Source organism: Amphiprion ocellaris, chromosome 11 (assembly GCF_022539595.1).
Source record: "Amphiprion ocellaris isolate individual 3 ecotype Okinawa chromosome 11, ASM2253959v1, whole genome shotgun sequence".
NCBI classification, from domain to species: Eukaryota; Metazoa; Chordata; class Actinopteri; family Pomacentridae; genus Amphiprion; species Amphiprion ocellaris.
Genome location: NC_072776.1, coordinates 30,129,404 through 30,153,785, shown reverse-complemented (window position 1 = coordinate 30,153,785; position 24,382 = coordinate 30,129,404). Strand labels below are relative to the sequence as shown.

The window sequence follows — 24,382 nt, the reverse complement described above, 5'->3', positions numbered from 1 at the left end:
TTAGTGTTCCAAAACAACAATAAATAGTCATTACTGGACTTAAATCCACTTCTACGTACAAAATACAACAATGAAGGTTTGTTCTGTTAACTGATACAGTGAATATTACAGTGTTGATGGTGATGGACTGTACGACACTACAGTACAGTGTACTACACTACACTGTACTATACTATAGGCTACTACACGACACTATGTAGTACATCACATGAGACTATACTACACTGTCCTACACTAAACTGTACTACACTACTTTACACTACACTGTCCTGTACAACACTACTCCATATTGTACTACATTACACTGCACTGTACTGTACCACACTATACTGTACTACACTGCACAACTCTGTGCTACACTGTACTGTACTACACTGCACTACAAGAGTCCAATGTGAGAAATTGCACTACACAATACTACACTATACTGTACTACCCTACTCTATACTATACTACACTACCCTGACTTACACTATATTACAATGTACTACATTGTACTGTATGACACTACACTATACTACACTATACTGTAGTGCTCTACACTATACTATACTATACTATACTATACTATACTATACTATACTATACTATACTATACTATACTATACTATACTATACTATACTATACTATACTATACTATACTATACTATACTATACTATACTACAACCTGTTGATGGTGATGTTAAAGAGAAAAAAAGAGGTTCTTTTTTCTTCTCTGACATAGATTCCACAGAGTTGGTTCCTGGTTGGACGATGCACAAAAGTTCCTGCAGTAGAAAACTATTAAACTTATTGACACATGGAGGACCGACAGGAGTCATATATGGTGACCAACTGTGATGCTTCTGTTCCTCAATTTAGTGGAAGAGTTAAATACAAACTGCCGGTTTAACACTCGAATGTTTCCCCTGCAGATCAGTAAAGTATGATTTTAATCAGGTGATGAGCTGGTGAGGGAATAACAGATGCACGAACAAAGACGTCACTGTGACAGTGTGTGGGAGGTGTTTTTGTCTCCAATGATAGCTATTAATCTAAACAAACAACAGAATACATTCATGAAAAACACTGTACCTGTCCTGCTTTTTTAAAGAGCACAAACCTGACCTTCCACCTTTCATGTTCAATGTGGAACAGAAGTTCTACTGCAGTAAAAGCAGCTCCAGGTGTGTGCAGCAGAGGGCAGCAGTCGCTTGAGAAGATACTTACACGTTTAAGTTGTGTTTATTTTCTGGTAAGGATCATATAGATCTGTAAACATGAAGAGTTTTGATTAATAACTTGGATTTTCTTCCTTCCTGTCTTTCTGTGCCTTTGTTCCACTGAAAACTTAAGTTTAGAAGTTCTCAAAAAGAGCAGACAAGACTTTTTGTTCCTCATATCTGAAAAACACCTTTAATGGATTTTTTTTTTTTTTTCCAGTTTTCCAATTGAAGCTGATTTAGATTTGAATATCTTCCATTTCTTTCTGGTATTGAATCTTTCTGTGTGGAGTTTGCAGGATCTCTAGTGGGTTTTCTTCCTCCCACAGTGCATCGCAGGTTAAATACTGATTTTAAATTGGCCATAGGAGCAATTGTGAGCATGCACCGTGGTCTGTCTGTTAGCCTTACATTGTTTTTAGGCATTCTTCCATCCACTGTATCTCATTTGGTGAATCACATTATTATTATGGGCAAACACTGTTTGGAGACACTAATGGGGCCTCAGTAGTTTGAGTTAATCAGATGGAGTGGAAATCGTCCAAAGTGTTTTTAGTGTAAAATTCCCCCTGGTTTGGCTGCTATGGACTGCCAAGACCACATATAAATTTCAGATGAACTTTAGCGCATAAACACTGTTTTAATGTCCAGCTAGAACAAGTAGATTGCCAACAAGTTTAGGTTGAACCTTTCAGGAATAATCTACATTTATTGTTTGTTTTTGTTTTGCACCTTTTTAACATGTCCATATGGTGTCCATATTTCCGCCTAGAAAATGCAGCGTACTGATGAAAATCTCAAGTAAACATTCAAACTTCAAGGATTTCATGTGTCACAAGCCTAAAGAAGCAATCCTGACAGGTTACAGCAGAGATCCCTGATCATTTTTCGACTTCAGAGTCAGTTTCTGGATCGAACAAGTACATGCTATTGTCTAGTATAGAGTAGTTTTATAGTGGTTAGGTGAGCTGGTGTGCTTGAGCTGCAGTGAGTAGTGGAGGAATGGATGGAGAAAGAGGTGGAAAGTTCATAGATCTGCATGTTATAGAAAAGAAAGAGTGTAGAGTTACATTCAAGACATTCTTCCATGAGACATGTATACATACCTACAATTTAGTGGCCATGAATCCTCCAAACAACAGATAAGTAGTAAAATAACAACAACAACGCATCCATGGGTGTCCATGTGTACCTCTATAAGAGAGTATATGAAGACTTAAGGAATTGTTTCATGGAATAACAGTAGTAATATGTTATTTTGATATTCAAAGATGAGTTTTTAGGGGATCAACAGATCGAAATGAGCCTATACACTACTGTTCAAACGTTTGGGGTCACTTAGAAATGTCCTTATTTTTTGAAAGAAAAGCAGTTTATTCAATGAAGAGCAGGCAACCAGAGACAAGACCGGACACATAGAGAAGTCTATCCGCTCCGCTGAACCTCGCATCGGGTCCTCGCTACATAGGTCCTACGAAGATGAAATTGGCTGCCCTTAATATTTCCTGTGTTTTATTTTGTTCATTTTACAGTTTTGATGAGTGTGTGACAGACGTGAATGAAACATTTATGAAAATACGCAACAGTTTGCTTCCCGTATTGATTCAATAAAATTTGTCTTTTCGCAAAACAAATGCTTGTTTTGAGTAAACATCTTTGTAGCTTATCATTAAAAGGGCTGTAATTTCAGTAGGTGTTGCAGGACTTAAGAGGTGCTTTGATTTGTACATGCTTTCCATCGCCCAAACGCAGTACGAAGTTCTAAAATCTCCAGATATCTTGTGCCGTGTTCGCCCACTGTGTTCGACACACCTCAGGACTAACCTTGACAAAGTTTGTTATATTCTGTAAAAAGTGCACAGCTTTTCAGAAACATCCACGTGCCCAGTTTGCTGCTACACCAAGGAACACGGCGGACTTATGTGATGATGAGTGTACGTTTGTGTGTCTGTTAGCAACATTACTCAAAAACGGACTAACAGATTTTGATGAAATTTTCAGGGAAGGTCAGAAATGACACAAGGACCAAGTGATTAGATTTTGGCAGTGATGCTGCTTATAGTCTGTATTCATGGATTTGTTAAAGATTTCTGTATCATTGTGAGATAGCAGCACTGTAACTATGACAACAAGTGAACACTACGTCAGCTGCCTGCTGACGATCACGATTGTGATCCTACTACAAATCCACTGCTGCAGGTCATGACTTTTTTTTTTAAAGATTTCATCTGTCAGAAATGATACGACTGAGCAGCCTTGGCAGAGTACTGCTCTCTGAGTGCTTTTCTTGTTTTCTAGGTGTTTGATATGAAGCCAACGTTTGCATATTGTAGAATGAATAGAACTGAATGTGCGTCTGCTGTCCGCTTTCGACATGAAACCATAAATCGACCTGAACTTTGCCTCAGTTACAGCTCATTATTTCAACGTGCTTCAGTGCTGCAGGCCTGAAACCAGTGATTCTACTCTTTTACACTTTCAGCACAACTGTCATGATTGTATTCATATTTTGTGGGTAAAGTATGTGCTGACAGCCAGATCTCAAACCCTGGTGCTAATGTGAAGCCAGTGAATAGTGGTATTGTGAGGCCCTCCAGCACATGGCCGCTGTCCATGTTTCACGTCTGGCATCGTAAAGGAATGCTAAACACACGGACGTGAAATTCTGTCTAACGAGGAGGCACCTACAGCGCCGTCCAATAAAACGCCTCTCTCTTATGATTTTTATTAAACGCTTGGGTGGTTATGATAGGATCAAGAATGAATAAATGTGTGAAGCCTGCCGATGTGAGGGGTTATAAAAAGACCACATCTGCCCGCCAGGCTGCTTCACACCTGGAAATAGAGAAACTGTATTTGATGAATGATATTTCTGCTTCCTTATTTAGAAAGTCTGCAACCCGCCGGCTGCCTCGCTTCGTGCTTTTCTGCCTTAAAAGAGAGCAGTTAGCATCAGCCTTTATCTTTCCCCTCTGTCACTCTGTTCCACAGCTAATGATACCTCCTGCCTGATGTCACAAAACGCCTCTTTTCTCTAACGGTACTTGTGTGTGTGCTGATGAAGGCGAGCCACAGTGAGAGGAGACAGCGGAGGACGGCGGATTAATCTCCAGAGTCGGAGGGAAAACGCTTTTATTGGGTTCACATGTGAAGCAGCCGGCCGTGCTGTCAACGTTAGTCGGGATTGAAATGTCCACAGAACAGACGACTGTGCTGCAAGGTTTCAGCTCCGAGCACAACAAAGACATCAGGACAGGCGGAATATAGTGAGGGGATGTGATGAAAACCATGAAGAGGCTGCAAGGCTGTCACACTTTCACATGCATTTTGAGCAAGAATACTCGATTAAAGGAGGGAAATTCAGTTTTATTCTGTCTCACTTTGACTGTGCAATGACTGATATGACTTCTGAAAGGACAGTCAGTCCTTCCAGACTCCATCTTTCTTTAATATTTCTCACTTTTTTTTATCTCCTTTACATCCAGCTGTGGTGAATAACAGGCTGGTTTTCAATAAAGGCTGTGATTTTTCTTGCTGAAGACACTTTAAAGCTTCACATCGATAAGTTTTGGCTTGAATTATGATGTGAAACTATATGGAAGCAAAGAAATGCCACAGTATTTCAACATTTTTATAGTCACTATTCATGTAACTCTGGACCCCTACAGCCAAAAACTAAAGATTTGGATGATAATCAAACCCCGTTTTTTAATGTTGGACAGGTTGGTTGTTTGGTTTGGTTAAACAAATCTTCATTGGTCGGAGAATCTCCAGGAAAAAAGTTCCATATCAACAGCTTTTCAGGAATAATCCATTAATTTTGTCTGCAGGAGGGACGAACTATTAACTGACTCAGCCTGATAAAGACTGCTATGTTGAACTTATTTTACTGAAGTTTACTCGAGGTCGGCTCCAAACGATGATGTCAAAGATGTTGTCGGTGTGGCTGCGTTTTGTTCAAATGGACAGACAAAAAGTTGAATATAAACTTTGCTAACAGCAGTTTGTGTATCAGAGCACAACAACCAACATCTCAGATCATCTAAAAACAGCAGCTAATATGTGTTAAATTCATTAATAGTTCTTCTGCTGTGATCATCAGTTGAAATATGTTCAGAAATCAGATGAATATGTGCAGCTGTTCTGCCTCCAGTTTCAGTATGAAATAACCAGGTTACAATGATTTATTATGCTGCAACAAATACTAGCTTCTTATGTTGATTTAGAAATAATTTGGACTAAAATGGCTGTAAGTAGAGTCCCTCAGTGCAATGTGGTTCATTTAATTAATCTACAGATTATGGCAATTTTTTAAATTCCCTGCGATCTATCAATTAGTGAAGATCGATTTCAGTCAAGAAAGATTGCTGGTTTCAGCCCTACTGCGTTGGATTTAATTATCAATCACATGCAGCACAAACACACAGTAAATGATGTTTCCCTTCGATATCAGCCCCACTGTTCACTATTCCTTCTCCTATGCCAGCTTTAGAACTAGATAGTATTCCTGCATTTTCAAACACATTTCTTTCTGTTTGTGTTTTCAAGGCTAGAAAAGTTAGAAATGATCAGTCATTGCTGCTTTCTTCACCCATATTGTGTCTCCTAGCATATAAAAACATCATATGATATTTTTACCAGAGCCGACCTTTTAGAAAACACATCAATTCTAAACGTGCCTACTGTAAATTTCAAAGAAACAAACTTATGTCAGTTACACAGATTTGAAAGTGAAATTTTCATATTTAATTGTATCTAAAGCTCAACATTAAAGATAACCTGTCGAGTTTCTGACCTCTAGCAGTGCTATGGAGCACTTTGTTATGAGCTGTTTTGGTAGTTTTGTGCATTATTTTAAGCCTCAATACAACTTAAACCTGTGAAACCAAGAACATTTCCAGTTCCAGGCTGTAAACTTGTTTATTTCTGCTGCAAGTTTGAACATTTTAACATGGAGGTCATTGAGGACTGACTCTGTTTTGGTGCCTCAAGTGGACATTTGAGGAACTCCAGTTTTTGGCTCTGGCTTCATTTTTCAGCTGATTCAGTTGCTGATTGGTGCAAATACGTGACGCACATTCACTTGTGATGACTCCACTCATCGACAGGGAAAATAGCAGCAACACACCAGAAAAAGCAGCAGTGAAAACAACTTTGTGTATGTTTAGCATAGCCTGTATATAAAAGATGGATGTATCTTCCAGATCTGAAAAATGAAACCCTAAATATGCATTATTTCTGACAGCCAGCAGGGGGCGACTCCTCTGGATGCAAAATTGTAAGATTGTATAGAAGTCTATGAGAAAATGACAATACTTCTCACTTGATTTGTTACCTCAGTAAACATTTTCCTAACAAGTTTTTGGTTTCAATCTTTAGTTCCAAGCCTCGTTCAATAAAGCATGATGTTTATTTAAGAAATTATGGTCCCACTGAGAGGAAAATAGATGATAAAGCAGTGTATGTTTTAGGGTGATTGATCCTCCCCTCCATCATTACATTTAGTTTCAAAGCAGAAAGGTGGCAACTCAAGTTCAAACTCAAGATTTGAAAACAGAACACTAACCAACAAGTGACATTACAGTAGCTATATCCATTTTTTTTATATACAATTCATTGTGTTCTCAAGAAAACTCCAGAGTACCTTAAAGTATTCAGAAGTGGTTGCATTTCAAAAGTGGGCATCGAGTAGATCATTAAATTAAAACAATTTTTTCTTTGCTTCCATGAAAGCCCTCATTTATTCGCTCAGATTCTAAATGTAAGCTTCGAATTCTTCGTGGTTTGAGAAAACTGGAATTTTAATGATAGAAAAAAAAAACACAATCTGAACAATGAGACATAAATTCAGATAAACTGACCACAAGTCGTGGAGGCCAATGAGCCTGAGACACACAGAGAATGAATTATACGTGAGTTTCTGTATTCATCATGAGGAAAATGTTTGCAGAGCAACCATGGAGCTGTTTTGACAAATGTTTCCTCCGAGTCAAAACACTGGACGTGTCTTTAATAACGATACATGACAGTTTTATCAGTTCGGCATGATAGTAGCTGCAGTTACAATAATGTTTGACAGAGATTCAAATAGATTACATTTTAAACGGACACTGACAGTCTATCGACAGTCCACGCTGGCTGGTCAAACCTCCTCTCATCCTCTGGGCTCCTTTTTCATGCTCCTCCATGTCTCTTTTATTGGCCACTTGATGAGCTCTCCTGTCAGCGTCGGTCATGTTTTACACAGCGAGATGAAAGTCTGTGGGGAGTGTGTGAAATGTTATTGGAAGGGTGAGCTCAGTGCAGGTGCCCCTCTATAGATCCACCACATGTCTGGGCTGGTTCTCGCCGAGCACCGTCCTTTCCCATGCTGCTTTTTAACGAGGCATGTTGTTTTGTTGTCGAACGCACGGTGGGGTTTTTTATGGAGCCGGGAGAAGTCTGTTACGGGTATTTGTAATGAGCTCTCATACTGCGGTTTGCGAGCGTGTGTGTTATGAATTATGGAGGCCTGTAATGAGTGCAGTGTGTCTCTGCAGCGAGGAGGGTCTCCGAGTGGCCCGTGGGAGCAGCAGTTTGTGGCGTCTGGCCTTGCAAGCTGGAGAAATATGCTTAGCATGGTTCGTACTGATTGAATAGAGAAGGTATAGTATGTTCTGTCCGAGTCCCGAGGGCTGCAGGTCAATTTTTAAGGCCCACGTGAGTGCTCTGAGCTATTACTCCAGAGTTAACAACAAGCATCTCTGGGGCAATTTTCTGATCCAATAATCAACCAAAGCGCTCTGGACAGCTTTAAGGTTAAGAAAAATGCCGGATCTGGAGAGTCTTGAGGGCCTGGGAGGATGCTGCGGCCGCTCAGCTGCACTCCTCGCAGTTGCAGGCCAGGATGTATCTGTATGTGGCCGTGATGCGAGTCCCGCCGGCGCAGCGAAGCCTCACCGCCTTCAGCTTGGAGGTGTGCGGCCGGCAGCAGGAGCAGGTGCTCTTGAAGGGCTGTTTGAGCACCGAGCTGAAGGAGATGAGCGGGTCGGAGCGGGTGGTGTGGCTGCAGTGGCCCTCGCAGCGAGCCAGCAACACCATCTGGAAGACAGAAGAAGAGGCGCGAGTTAAGAAAACACAGATAAGTCATTCACACGGGGTTTTTTTGCTTGACCTTCAGGGTCTGTCAAGGATGAGAGAAACGGCCTGCGAGCACAATGAGGCAGTGTTTGAGTCAGGTCTAAAAGCGAGCGGCCTGTTCGGGCTCCGATCGTCTCCTCAGCTTCAGTCTTGCACCTGCAGAATGAGAGATAGCAACAAGACCAACTACACATTCCTACACCTGCTGCAGCTCAGAGCTCAGGGTCGCACGCCGCCACTCAGAAAAAACATCTACTTCTTGGTGTGCAGCGTGGAGGGAATCAACCCTTAAGGATGTCCTGATCAAGTAGTTTATTGCCCCAAAGTCATTTAATATTCATTATCTGCCAATACCAAGTCCCAATCCAATACCAGGACTGTATAAATTATCCAGTGGATGAGGTTGTGGCTGCCAAGAGGCGTCGGTTAGAATGCACCTGAAGACAAAATGTTCCTTTTTTATCATTTTTTGATCATGAAACAGAGGTGTGTATGATTCTGAAACAAAGAAATAAGCTGAAATAAGTAATAATAAGTAACAGAAGACAAAGAATGGCAAACTATCAACTTTTACACTACAAGAAAATGTGTCCTTTAATAGACATGCAGCAGCATCAACTGTCATACTACATATCTACAACAGTGAACAAATGTGGGTCATACCACCAAGAGCAAACAAACACACTGTACACATTATTAAAAGTGAAACTAAACATGCTTATTGATGAGTTCATGTCTAAAGAATGCATGTTGACAAGCAGAGCAGCGGGCACCATGACAAAGACTGATGTGATGCCTAACAGTCTCCACCTACAGGAATTTCTTGTTGACATGCTGAGAACATCGTGGAAGTTTTGTTAGAAATGGGAACCATGACAAATGCTTCTGTGACAGTTAATTATCTCCAACCAGAGGTCATGTGTTCAGGGTAAGTTGGACTGACTTGGACTACATTGCTGTAACAGAGGCACCTTTCAAACCCAAATAATGTTTCTGATGACTAAAACAGCAAAATCAGCACAGGAAAAATGTCTGCTCAAGTCAAGCTGTGGCTCGTGTTCTGCCACAAATTGCCATTTGAGTAATTTAATATTCAGTATTTGCCAATCCAATGCCGAATCCAAATCCAATACCAGGACTGTATAAATTCCAGTGGATAAGATTGTGGCTGCCAGGGGGCATCGGTTAGAATGCAATTAAAGACAAAATGTTCCTTTTGTTCATGTATTTATCATGACACAGAGGTGTGTCTGGTTCTGAAACAAAGAAATAACTGAAATGAGTGGTAATAAATGTGTGTTTGTTACATGCCTTACAAATCTGTCGAGGTTAGATCACAGTCCAGCTGAAAATCTGCAGTAACAGAAGACAAAGAATGACAAACCAGAAAACACGTCCCTTGATAAACATGCAGCAGCAACGGCGTCAACTGTTATACTATGTCTTTACAAACAACTATAAGCAAGTCTCACACGGTCACACAAACACTATACACATTTTTAAAAGTAAAACTAAACTGAAAACATGCTTATTGTTTAATACAGTAGCAGTTCCTCGGACTTTGGGCAGTTCATGAGAGCACTGTAAGGGTTTTGTTAGCAATGGGCACCATGACAAAGACTTCTGTGACGTTTAATGTTTCAAACCAGAGCTCATGTTTGAAGTTGAGCTTATCTTGGACTTCTGGGATATAGCAATACTATATCTCAGAAGTGTATCTAACAGTGGCATCTTTCATGCCCAGATCATGTGTTTGTTGACTAAAACGGTAAAATCAGCACTGGAAAAATGTCTACTCTGCTCAAATTGATGAAAAATATCAATTAACTGATATCGGTGTGATAACGCTGCTGTATGTTAATTAAGAAAATTGTTCAAAATTGGCACGGATAGAGTCCTGCCGCAAATTATGTCTTCTTCTTTTCTTTCAGATTTTTTCTCAACAATAACGTTAATATATTTAATGATGACACACAAAAGTATTTTCTAAGTTACAGACCCTCAAAGTACACAAAGGAACATTTTGACAGCAAAATCAGAAACGCACCTGTACATATCATTGTACCTTGTACATTTTCTTTACTTGCCTTTGTTATATATTTGTTTTGAAGCTTATTGTACTTTCGTAATTAGCATCATGCATGAAAAGCATGAATTATCGCCCACTGCGTGTACTTCGAGAGTCTGGGACTCCACAAATAGTGGCAGTATTAGTAATCATGCTTAGGTTTGCACCAGTACCGATCAGTTAAGGCCTGATCTTTGAGATTTGACCAGGACATCCCTACAAACCACCGTATCCAACCTTCTCCCAGTTTAAACACACTCTCACACAAAGCTCTGGCCTGATTAGTGCTGTGAGCGTCCGACCGGCATTCCTCGGTGGGTCACTGCATTCCCGTCGCCTCCCTAAACAGACTCCTGTGTCATGTCCTTCTGTCAGCTGCTGTGTGTCGCCACCCATGTACCCGCTGTGACAAAAGCCTGTCTGGGGCCACGACAGGGTGACGCACAAACACACATCAGGAGCGTTGTCGCCACTTTAAGACCATTTGTCTTCATCCTGGCCAAGGGATCAGGATATCAAACATATCTGCACCTTCCCTTTCATTCATGAGCAGCGACATTAAAAACACAGATACACCAAGAGATCAGAGTTAATCCACCGGATTTACCGAGGCATCGAGAGAGGAGAACTCCCCAAAGAAGCAGCGCCAACACAGTAGTGTAAAGATACTGCTACAAGAGAAAGTCAAAGTTTGCACCACATGACCCCCGAAGAATCAACTGATGTTTTTTGTACAATAACTTGAGCACATCTATTAAAGGCATGCAAAATTGTACCTTTATAAAGTCACTATTTTCAGAGTTACAGGCCCTTGAATTGCATAGGGTCGGCTTATAATTTGTTAATTCCTGATAGATGCACGAAATTTCACCTGCAAATATGAATAAAAATTGTGAAGGCTTAAAAATGCTGAAAAAAGCAACATTTGCTCCCATATAACCCAACAACAAAAGGTTTCCCCAGTGACGGATTAATAAAGCTTCTCTTGTTTAATCTTAACATGAATGAAAAAGTGCAAAATGTCGACCAAACCCATGGACTTCAAGGGTCTGGCATTCCACAAATAGATAAATTTTGCATAGTTTCATTAAATATACCAAAAGTTACTGTACAGAAGGTCCTCATTTTATGACGTCCTCAACCTATGGCGTTTCGTTGTCATGCCAGAACTGGTTACATGGAATTAGTTGGCGAGCGGAGTGGACAAATACGCCATCATGCGGCGCTATAAGATGGCTTTATGTACATTCGCCAGTTATATACCACCTTGGATTGTGCTACATTCACTAACTTTTTGCCCTACATTATGGCTCCTAAATCTAAATCACACTCTTCTGATGGCAGTGCTTCGAAGAAAAGGAAAGCAAACCGACAGCGTTAGCATTAGCATGGATATCTCCGTCTTCACATTTTGTCTTCTGTTTACAAACATGGGCGAAGTGAATTCCGAGTATTTGGATCTCAAAATTTAGATTTGGATACCACCACAATGACCGAATATTCGGATCCAGCCCTAGTGAGGCCACTAGAGTCAGGCGGTGGCCACTCATAGAGTCGAGGTTTTGCTAACAAAGGGTCACCATGACAAAGACTTTAGTGGCACTTCATGCCCTCTGCCCAGATGTGTTTAACACAAGCTAGATTTGACAAGGATAGTGTTCCTTTATTGCAGCAGTACATGTAACAGAGACATCTTTGTGGCCCAAATCATGTGTCTGTTGGCTAAAACATCAATAACATCACATGACAAACACCCAGCATGATCACTTTGTGTTATAAATTAATGTTTCTGATGGATTATGCTGTGTATTATGAACATTATTCTTATTTATGACACCTCTGTGACAGCGGATGTAAACACAGCATCAGACTTAGGTTTGTTTCAGTTAAAAAAAATGCTTTGATCAGCCCTAATCCTGATTCCTAACCCCAGCTATTACTACTAATAACCCATCCTATTCAAGCTACAACTGGCCATCAGGAAGTTCAAGAATTCACTCGATGGGCTGGTCTTGGAGGGTCTTTTTTTTTCCCCCAACCCTGGCCACACATAATAGGTCATTTTTAGCTGCTGTGAAATCCACAATACCAGGTAGTTGTTCCCTGACAATGATAAAAACATATCTAGCACTTGTTGCAGAAACTCGGAGAGCTGCAGGTTTGATAGTTTCCAAGGCATAACATCAATTTTAGTTATTTGTTTGTTATTTTGAAACATGCTTTATAAGTCAATTTCAGTTTGACTAGCTGCCAGACTGGGTGCACAAATGTTTAAATATCTCTACAGAGTTTTAAAATATGGCTATCGACAGTAAATTTAATGTTTTTTCATGAGACAACTCATTGGTTTTTTTTTTCTTCTTTTGGTTGGTAGCCTACAAGGAATATTTCCTAGCAAGCCCACCCAGGAATAAAATGATTAAATACTTCACAATCAAAACAAACAGATGAACATGACACTGAAGCTTCCAATTACAGTAAAACACCTCATTCATCTGATCAGGTTCATTTAAGTTATTGCTGTGTTACAATAAACTGAATAAACAGTACAATATTTTAAATAATCCTGATGAAATTTGGTGATCATTATATTCATTAGAATTTTTAGCTTTTGTAAAAAACGCTTTTTCTTGTTTTAGCCATTTCACCTGATTTTTTTCCAGATTGCATGATTTTGTGAGTGTAAATTCAGTCTATCAAACCTCTTCCACAGCTACGACCAGACAGACACCTTAAACACACGCCTCCTCACACAGACAGTGAGTTTGTTGCACTGCAGGTGGATTTAGTGTGAACTCAAACACACTGAGGTGTAAAACAGTTGCTCAACCGGGCTTCCAGTCATTTCTCGGTAACAGAAAGCCGGGCTCACGCTGGGAGTGTGTTCAGCCCTGCCTCGCCAGAGCAGAGCTGTGGTTTGGACACCTGCTGTTTGCACTCAGAGGCGGAATATTAAAAAAAGACCAAAGAACACATCGCTCACGCTACGAGAACAACTGCACAACAGAAGAGAAACCCGGGAAACCGACGGCACCTTTTCCAACAGCGTTCACGTGTCATCAGTGTCCTTAAATGAAGCCGCTTCCTTTAAGTTGTCTGAGTGATCATTACTCAATGCACACTTTTCTTTTTCTTTATTCTGTCCTGTAGCCGCTGGCAGAAGCAGGAGTCAGCGGCCAACTTCAGCCAAAACCGAGTCACGGCTGAGGTGCAGAATGTGTCTGCAGCGTGGCCCATGTCCAGCAACACACACACACACACACACACGCACACGCACACGCACACGCACACGCACACGCACACGCACACGCACACACACACACACACACACACACACACACACACACACACCGGAGAAACAAAGCGTGACTCATTTAGTCGAGTGGATGACGGAGTTTGAAGGAGACAACAGTGACGCTGCTCTTATTGAAATCCTTTAAGAAGTTGTTTGGCTGATGTTAGAATTTTGGCTCTCGCTAAATTTGATCAATCACAAAGGAAATAAATTAAGATTTTCGTGCTTATTACCTCTCACCTTCTGGGAAAGATATTTAACTGTGCCAATGTATAAGCATCGGAGCTCACTTATTGGTATTGTTCGGGCGTATGCTTATTATAGATTTTCATCACTTAGCCTGTGCTGCAGATTTAAGAAAACCCATTTAAATGATATAGTAAAATGTGCAGCTTGATCAGAAATGGTGTACTGTGACTGTTGGTTGCTATTATTTGTACGGTTTTTAAGAAATTCGCACATAAGAATCCCCATTGAAATGAATGGGAAGTCAGACAACTGCCGTATCCAGCCATCTTTGGAACCCAGCAGCTATGACATAGTTTACAGTAGAAACTTAATTCAAAGTTTAAACGAGTCATGAGGCTTTCCGTGTCATTACTCTAAATCCATGTTTTGATATCTTTTACCGTTTTGACGCAGTCACTGTTTTAGTTTCATGAATTTTTTGAAAAACTAGAATTTTTCTTCAGTTAGTTATTAAATTCTGATCAGATTTTTTTAAAGTGCAGTTAACCTCTTTTGCTTCTCACAATTTTTACTCTACATGAACGATTTATACATAAAAACGTTGGCATTTTTGTCCTCTTTCAGCCAGTGTGGCTCTCATTGATGTAGGACTTGTGTTTTTTTCCTAAATCACCTCAGAGCTCAGACTGTGTTGACCAAAACTCTCATTCACTATCATTATATCAGGTTTCCAAAGTTTCAAGTGAAAATCAGCAACGAACTCTCTAACTTGCTGCCAAATCTGTATAAAACACAGTACGGACGTGAAAATATCGGCTTGTTCAAAACAAAATTGTGCTTCACACAGTAAAAGAATTTTACTTCAAATCTCAACTGAAGAAATATAATTTTACTTGTTGGCAATTCAAGATTAGCTTCTGTTTTTATTTTATCTTCAGTGTACAGTATTAGTGGCCTCTCCTGTAGATTATCTAGTGCTGCTTGTATTCAGTTCGATGGTATGTTTCTTTAAAATACACAAGAACAAAAAGAAACAATCAATTTGCTATAAAAAAAAACCCACCACTATTATGAAATTAGCAACAAAAATCGACTTCTTTTCCTCCGTGTTTCAGACAGTAGATTATCTGCTGCTGCTTTAATTCAGTCTGATGTTGCAGCAGTTCTGGTCAATGTTTGTTGCATTTAAATGATGCAAACAAACTGACCAGCAGAAAAAGATACATGTGTGACATGCACTACTGTTCAAAAGTTTGGGGTCACCCAGACAATTTCATGTTTTCCATGAAAGTTCACACTTTTATTCATGTGCTAACATAACTGAACCAAGGTTTTCTAATCATCAATTAGCCTTTCAACACCATTAGCTAACACAATGTAGCATTAGAACACAGGAGTGATGGTTGCTGGAAATGTTCCTCTGTACCCCTATGGAGATATTCCATTAAAAATCAGCTGTTTCCAGCTACAATAGTCATTTACCACATTAACAATGTCTAGACTGTATTTCTGATTAATTTAATGTCATCTTCATTGAAAAAAATACTTTTCTTCAAAGATAAGGACATATTTAAGTGACTCCAAACTTTTGAACAGTAGTATAAAGGCCCTGGTCCACTAGCACCTACTTGGCTCGACTTTGCTCGACTCGGTTTAGGTGGTTTTCCATTACAATTGAGTACCACCTCATCATGGGTGGAGTCGTCATAACACGGCAGCGCTGAAGTCACTTAACGTCATTTGTGTGTGACACAAACGCAACACAACAATGGAGGACATCGAGGCCATGGTATACCTGCTGCTCACTCATTATCAAATTTTGTCAAGTTCCGTGAAGAGCAATGCGTAACATCGCTGTTGCCAGTTTTTTTAAAAAATGGTGGGTCTGGTTTTTGTGAAGGAGTCGCTCTCATGTGTCGTCACTCCCTGTCCAATCAATGGCCTGCACTCTGTAGACGTCACATTATCGGATCGATTCAACTCGCTTGGAACCCCGGACAAGTAGGTACTAAAATAATACCTGGTACTGTGTCCTAATGGAAAACCTCACAGAGTCGAGCTGAGCAGGGGCTAGTGGAAAAGCGCCGTAAGTGATGTTCAGCCAGTGTTGGAGGATTCTTGTGGCTGACGCTCTGAGGTTTTCTTGAAACAACTTCTACATTCTTGCGGTGCGTATTCGTGCCTTTACCTTGGAGTTGCATTTATAAATGGGGTGCGTGATGGTCTCCACAAAGTGATGCCTCATGCAGCGCTCCGGGTCGGCGTCCCCCAGGTGAGGATGTCCGTTATCGCTGGCTTTGTTGCTGCTGGCGGATTGGACCAGGCCCAGCAGGGGGCAGCACATCAGGACCAGCAAGAGGCCGGAGTTGGGGCCCGCGGAGATTGAGGGTTTCATGATGAGTCCACCCTGAGGCTCTCGATCCTCGGTGGATGTCCAAGACGTTGTGTCGTTGCGTTACAAGGTCTCAGAGACGAGGAAGATTTTTAGGTCTCGTTGGTTCCTGCTAGTACAGCGGAGGTTCGGAGTCGGAGGTTGTTTCTTCAGGCCACGCCATCCCCCACAGTCTGGATCCACCACAGTCTGCAAGAAGAAGACAAGGCATTAGGGAAAAACCAAGAAAAGAAGCAAAACTGTGCATGTTTATAGTATGTTTAGTCAATTGTACATCTAGAAGAGCTACTAGAAAATGTGTTGAAGCTACCTTCAGACAGCTTCTCTGCCAGTTTTCAGTGATCGACTGCTCACTTTGTCTCTGTTATTTTTGGTCAAACCCACACACATGTAGACACATAAGTCCTGGTGCTTTTATTACAGAGCAGAAACTTAAGCCGAGCACAAACAGCCTGCAGCCGGACCCTTTCCTCTCCCCAGGAATGACTTTTTCATTAAAACAAATCGCTCTCCCAACAAGCCCTCTCATGACTGCAAACCCTCCGCCAGTCCAGCAGCATATGTTCACATGTATTTACATATTTTTTTCCACCATAGTTTTTATAGCGCTCCCGACAATAGGGTTTGTGTTGAGAGGTGCTGGCTGAGGCAGCGCTGCTAAAAAAGGCTAAATGTGTGGTGAATAAAGGGGAGGTGTGCAAACACGTGGGGTCAGAGAGTGAGGTTTAAAAATCATTCTTACTGTTAACCTGGTCTGTGTAGAAATACGAGTCGATTACTGGATCGGTTTACTGCAGCTTCTCGTAAATTCTCACTTAGTTTGTGCATATAATTCTCTATAATTACATACTTAGGCTTGATTTATATCCGTGTGCTAAAAGGTTAGGGTGAAACTACGGAGAATACACAAGTAGCCTCCTCAAAAATAGCAAATAATGTATAGCAAGACTCAAACTAGGAATTTACTGAAATTGTTTGCACCTTTAAAACTTTAATAAAGTGCAAACTGGGGTCAAAGAAGCATCTGTATTGTGCATTTGAAAGAAATGACTAAATAAAATCATATATTGATTATTTTCTTGATTTACTAAAGAAAAAATATTTGAAAAAGTGTTTCACAAAGCCCAAACTGACGTCTTCAAATGAAAATATATTCAGTTAATGTCACAAAAGACAAAAGAAACCAGAAAATGATCAAATACAAGAGACTTGAATAAGAAGATTTGGGTGAGAAATTTAATATTTGACACTAAATTATCAAACTAGTGATTTATTGAATTTATTTTCACCTTTAAAACTTAAATAAAGTGCAAACTGGGGTATAAGAAGCATCTGTATTGTATAATCTTAAGAAAAAACTAAAGCTACAAGAAACATTACTGTGATTTGTTGATTATTTTCTTAATTTAGTAAAGAAAAATCATGAAAAAATGTCCATGAGTGTTTCCCAAAGCCCAAGGTGACGTCATCAAATGAAAAATATATTCAGTTTGTTGTCATAAAAGAGGAAAGAAACCATAAAATATTCAAATATAAGTACTTTTTCCGTTAAAAATACTTAAAGTGATCATTAGTTATCACAATAGTGGGAGATTCATGTTATATTTGACACCAAATCAGTTAATTGTTACAGCTGTAGAAGTAAAACGTCATATAAGCTGGAGTAGAATTTACAGAATGCTAAATACTGTAACGTATCTGCCAGTCTTTTGTAAACGTAGTTGTGACATTCTTAGCTGTTTTTAAGTGCATATGTGGGTAAATATGTGTTTTACAGTTCTGAATATCTATAGCTGATATGTTTGTATCGTCTGTTCAGATGTTGCTGCACAAAGTTTTATAGTTCTTGAGACTATATTCAGGTTACATCAAGTATCAGACTTATAGATATTCCTAATTAATGCAGATTAAACAGCCAATAAGTATCAAATAGATCAATAATGTAAGTTGTAAAAAAGCCACAGTATGTCAAGTTACCACTTTTTCCTCAGCATTGGTAAAATCGTCCACATTGATTCTAGGTTTTAAATGAATTATCAAAGAAATTCAACTATAATTTTATCTTTTCCTTGAAGATTTATGGCATTATAATTATTTAATCTCGCACAAAACAACTTACAGCTTGTGCACAGCTTAACAGAACAAGTTTAAAAGGTGTCTTTTGAGAAACTGTTGTCAAAATTGCACAATTTATCAGTAAAAAGAAGAAAGAGAAACAAGAAAGAAATGTTGGATTATCAACTTTCCAACAGTCCTTGAAGTAATCATGTGTGATGTGCAGTTTTTGTTCACTAAATCGAAGTTTTATAAATCAGGACTTTTTACTGAAATCACTTCATCTTACATGAATGAATCAATTGATCTAACAATCTTCTTTGAAAAACACAAAATTCAGTGCAGTTTTGACATCTATAGTGACTCAGCTGCAAACAAAAATCGGGGACTTTTAAGTTGAAGTGCAGGCAGTGTTTCCTCAGAGCAGAGAGGAGATGAGTATAGAAACTAACAATGTGAGTAATAAGTAATACGAGTGGTCTAACAAAACAAAAAATCCAAACTGAGTTTTATATTATGTCTGTAATATTTTATGATCTAAATTTTAGTGGCAGACTGGTCTAACCCCACTTCCAATGTTAGACCATTCTTGAAAACACAAAACTTTGAACCCATTTTTCTCATAAACTACAGAAAGTGGGTTAGACCACTCTGCTTTCAAATCTTTCAAATTATCTATAGCGTGGACAGCCATCATGTTTTTCCAGTATTGTACACCTCCATAGATAAAATGTCTGTTTAGTCTGTGTTTTTGCAATTTTTGTTAAAAGATCATCCAACAAAGACAATTTTGTTTTTTACTCCACCAAGGAGGCGGAGACTTGGCGGACTTATGTGAGGATCGCCATATATTTGTCCGTCTGTCTGTCTGTTAGCAACATTACTCAAAAACAGATAAATGAATTTGGATGAAATTTTCAGGGAAGGTCAGAAATGACACAAGGACCACCTGATTAGATTTTGGCAGTGATGCAGTTTATAGTCTGGATCCACGGATTTGTTAAAGATTTATGTATCATTGCGAGATAGTGGAATGGCGTCACTGTAACCATGACAACAAGTGAACACTACATCAGCTGCCTGCTGATGATCACATGATTGCAATCCGACTACAAATCTTCCATTGCAGACCATGAATTTCTTTTTTAAGATTTCATCTGTCAGAAATCATATAACGACTGAGCAGCCTTGGCGGAGTACTGAGCTCTCTAAGTGCTTTTCTTGTTTGTAACTGTGTCAAAACGTACAAAGGACATTTCTGAGTTCTCTCTACTTCTAGTCATGGTTGTTCTGTTTCCACAGAGGCACAGGACTTTATATTGCTGGAAAAAAAAATGAGCCCACATTGAGAAAAATATGACAGGAGCGAAAAAAAAATGCCCATAAGCTGTTTGCATTTCAGAGGGTTAATTTATGTTTTGAGCATATATGTGCATTGGCCTAACAGTGGTCGCGCTGAACGGCACATTTGGCACAATCAAAGCAGAGGAAACCATTAAGCAAAAACAAATAAACACACACAATTCGACTTCTATATCGCCCCCGAATAGCATCCATCATCGCTGCCGGACGACTCTGCACCGATTTCCTCGTCTGAACTGAAATCAAGCAGTCGGACCTCCTCCACCTCCTCCTCCCTCCTCTCAGCCCCACTGTTTTTCCTCCTAAAGGGAATCATTTAGCCTTAACATTCCTCCTGAGAGAAATAGAAGTATCATTTGGCCTGTTAAAATAAATACTCCCGGAGATGTTTCGCTGGAACATGTGCTGCAGGGTTTACACAGCGGGCCGAGCCCTGATCCGTGCAGCCAGCGACCCATCAGCACCTCCAGCGCTGCCAGCCGTACCTGGCCCAGCATCACAACCACCACTGTTATCCCCATCGCCGCTGCTGTATCACTAACAGCATCGTTAGCGGGTTTGTCCACAGCCTGGACACACTCGAGCCTTTTAGGACGAGATGAAATCAATACTGGATCCACCAAGCAGGCGAGTCACACGGATCAAATCAAGATTCACGACTGCAGCTCTTTACAAGCTACTTGTTTACACGGATTAAACTGTGAGGCGGCAGGAACCCACCCTTGCACATTTTCTATTTGCCCCGTGGCCTCCGAGTCCCCATTAAGAGCAGCGACGTTCACATGGAGCTTCATTATAGGAACCAAGCGGCGCTCCAGTGACAGAATAACACGAAGCACCCCGACCTTTCTGCAGCTTTATTTAACAATCTGCACCATAAAACCAAACTAATTAAAGCAAGACTTTAGTTTGTTTTCCTTGTTTTCCATAAAACAGATGAGCTGATCCCACAATGCCTGCCTTCAAGCTGCCATCATCAATATTTCCAGAACAGCACCAGATCAGATGACTTTATGCAGCAGGAAAGAGTTTTTGCTCATAATAATAAAATCCTGTAAATAAAATGACCAGACTTCAGCATTCGCCTGCTTCTTTTTGTTTTGCTTCTTACGGCTTTGTTTTCAGGCACAGCAGGTAGATGTTGTAAAGAAGAAGAAAAAACACTCATAAAACACACTGTTCACTACCAGCTCTGTAAAAAAAAAAAAAAAAATCTGTAAATATAATGTGAAAACCCGGCAGCAAGGGTGCCAGAAAAAATATTTCAAAAAAATGGCGTAATACTGTGATGTTAACCTGTAAAAACATGATTTTTTTAAGCAGTTTTAAGGACAGTAAAACTATATAACTTTACAGGGACATATTATGACAGAACAAATTTCTATTTGTAGAAATACAGTTTTTGATGAGGACATTTTGTACAGTTAATGCTGTTTTTTTCTTCATTTTTTTCTTTTACACTCAACGTATAAATAAAGACAATATCAGATAAAACTTTACTCAACTTGAAGTACAATGGACAGCTGAAAATCAAAATAGTTAACCTAAAGAAGGACTAGAAGGCCTCGTTTATGCATATCTCGGTGTAGTAAACAGGAATCATTCCTCTAGAAACCTTTGTGATTGTTAATATAAACTACTCCTTCTGTTTTTTTCCTGATTTCATTTTAGCTCTAAGTATGTTAAACAATGTGAAATTTGGTGGAAAATTTCAGAGATCAAACTGTGTGGCAGGAAGCTGGAAAAACACACACACACACGCACATATCTCTCTCTCTCTCTCTATATATATATATATATATATGTGTGTGTGTGTGTGTGTGTGTGTGTGTGTGTGTTTTTCCAGCTTCCTGCCACACAGTTTGATCTCTCTGAAGTTTCCCGCCAAATTTCACATTGTTTAACATACATAAAGCAAAAATACAATCAGGAGAAAAACAGGAGTAGTTTTTACTAGATACCTGTAATTTAAAAAGCAGGGGAAATCTGTAAAACAATGCTTTTGAAAATGATATTTTTCTATATTTTTGGCTGGTTTAAATACAGCAAATAGCAAGCAACAGCAAAGATATGAGCTGAAAAAAACAGGAAGAATCTTTAAAACATCAGTTTAATAAAGCTGTCATTTTTCAAATATTAATAATTTTTTAAATTAATCCGTACATATTTTTCCAATAATAATGACATTTTTTGCATATTTTTTTGTTTGTGTATTTTTATAGTGAAATGCTGTAAAATGCTCTTTGTAGCTTAGTTTAGCTGTGTGACGTCCAGAGTTTATACATAATGGTTAATATTTTTTTTAGCAAAATATTTCGCAAAACTGGCTGCAACCTGAGAGGAAAACCTCCTTGATTATTTGTATTATCGGTCCTATTTTTGTCGCATTATGGATGCCTTATGGATATATTCCATTAACCTGGACAGTAAAGAACTAATAAAATCCCTCCCACAGCTGCAGTGAAATGTCCATCCATTTGTAACGAAATGCATTTACACGTGCTAAACACCAGGGGTCGTAGTCCGAATATTTTATGAAATTTTGGACACCAAACAAAGTCGTGTGGAAAGTGTTTTAACACTATTCTGTCCTCTATGTTTTTGTGTAGAACGAGGTGAAAAGGTGCGTTATCTTCTAAGAAACAGTTTTCAAAATTGCCCAAGTGATCTGTAAAAAGAAGAAAGAAAAACAAGAAAAAAATGTCGGATTATCAATTTCCAAACAGTCCTTGAACTAATCATGTGTGAGGTGCAGTTTTTGCTCGGAAAATTTGTTACATTTAGGTATCTTAATAAGGATTTTTTAATAAAATGGCTTTATCCAACATATTTCATTTGAAAACTTGCCAAAAATAGCTAATTTGATGGAACCAATTCCATGAAAAAAACAAAATTCTGTGAAATCGCAACTCTATAGTGACTCAGATGTGACCAACAAAAATTGAGGGACTTTTAGTTTGAACTGCAGACAGTGTTTACCCAGAAACTAGTATAGGAAGTAACAATGTGATTAGTAAAATATCTATAGTCAGGAGAACCATCATGTGTTTCCAGTAGTGTTAACAACTGTGGGCTCTTAGAAAAATGTATATTTATTCCAGGTTTTTGCAATTTTTGTTGAATAAATCCCCAATGAAAGTCATTTTTTAAAAAACATTTATGTCATAATGGCTACTGCACAAAAAGAAATTTTTTAAGTTCTAGTTGTGGTTGTTGTGTTTCTATAGAGGTGCAGGATTTTATATTGCATTAAAAAGTGAGTAAAAATGTGACAGGAAAAGAAAAACTGGATTTTAGAAGGTTAAAATGTGATCAAATTTTTGCAGGTTGAATAGATGTTATACTTTATTGGGAATCTTCAGGCTTCTGTAGGTTTGATTTAGCAGCTGCATGGATGAGCAGAAATCACATACGACTGCTGCATCTTTCAAACCCAACAAATGGATTTTTATGAAGTGAAAACACATTAAAACAATCGAGAGCGAACCTCACACAAGAAAAACATCCTCCGCGTTTCCTCATAAATCACCGTTTCCCCTCCGAACATGTGTTTCTGTTAAACAGGACAACAGGTCCTGGCCTTAATGTGAAGCAAAGTGGACGGAGATAATGATGGGAGTGATCGGCCTAGTAAATACCAAGACGAGCCAAATAAACTTCATTCCACCTCAAATGTTGTAACTCTGGTCGGCGGCCAGCAGAGTCCTCTCTGATTAACATTTAGCAGAGCTGGCCAGACGTTCCCACCATTTTATGATGCTCTCCTATTGATTGTCATCTGTCTGTTTGGCTCTGCAGGACATCGGTCACTACAAGGTGACTACACGTCATAATTACCGCCTCCTCTAGCTGCTCTGAAAGCTGCTGATGTCAATACGTAGCTCTGAACGGCAGCTGGCTCCGATAATGGGGGCTTTTAGGATAATATATGGAGAATGTAACAGAGAGACTGAGTTCATTACTGAACTGTGAGTCTGCAAACCGAGAAGTCAGGTCTGTCAGTGCTGGACGCTGAAATAAACAAGGTTGGGAGGTCCAGATCACTTATTCTGCTCAGATTTTATTACTTCACCAAAGAACACGGTGGATGACGATCGGCGAACGTTTGTCCGTCTGTCTGTTAGCAGCATTACTCAACAAGAAAAGCACTCAGAGAGCGCAGTACTCTGGCAAAGATGTTCATTCCCCCATATGGCATTGTCAGAAATGCAGCATTTTTTTTGTAGAAATGCAGCATTTTATTATCATTACTATTATTATTGATGATCAGAAAGTACAGCACTATAGAATGCGGCCATTTAATATAGATGTACTCTCAAACAAAATGACCTGAGCACAGGCTTGTGTTATGCATGTGTACGTTATGGACGGATAGTGAATTTGGTGACCTGCATGTGTGTAAATTACTCTTATAAAGGTCTGTTGATCAGTTCATCACTTTTTGCAAGGCTTTGTTTTGCTAGTGTTAAACCATTCCCTCCATGCTTTTATTTTGAAGGCGTATTTTTAATGTCATGGGCATTTATTTTTGGCACCATTCCTGTGGCACAGGAAATGTTTATCTAAGGAGCGGTTTCTTGACATGAAGAAGAAGCTGCCGAAAAGTCCGAAAATTCACGTAAGGATGGAAGGATAACTCAGAAAGACCCCCACAATTTATTCAGTTGTTTCTTGTATCATTTCTGATGGATCAGTCCC

At 39.4% G+C, this 24,382-nt stretch overlaps 1 protein-coding gene across 4 annotated transcripts in view; it reads right to left on the bottom strand.

The window, feature by feature from the left end:
- Nucleotides 1–6,595: 6,595 nt before the first annotated feature.
- ndp (norrin cystine knot growth factor NDP) overlaps nt 6,596–24,382 on the bottom strand; it is a 29,837-nt gene continuing 12,050 nt past the window's right edge. For 3 of the 4 annotated variants that reach the window (XM_035944875.2, XM_023263143.3, XM_023263142.3), the window contains exons 2-3: nt 16,064–16,456; nt 6,596–8,284 (exon numbers count right to left, since the gene is read on the bottom strand). In XM_035944875.2, coding sequence (XP_035800768.1) covers nt 8,060–8,284; nt 16,064–16,270 — 432 coding nt within the window. In that variant the 5' untranslated portion in view covers nt 16,271–16,456 and the 3' untranslated portion in view covers nt 6,596–8,059. Of the gene's footprint in view, nt 8,285–16,063; nt 16,457–16,577; nt 16,733–24,382 lie in introns of those variants that run through there. The other variant, XM_035944873.2, reaches the window with a different exon arrangement.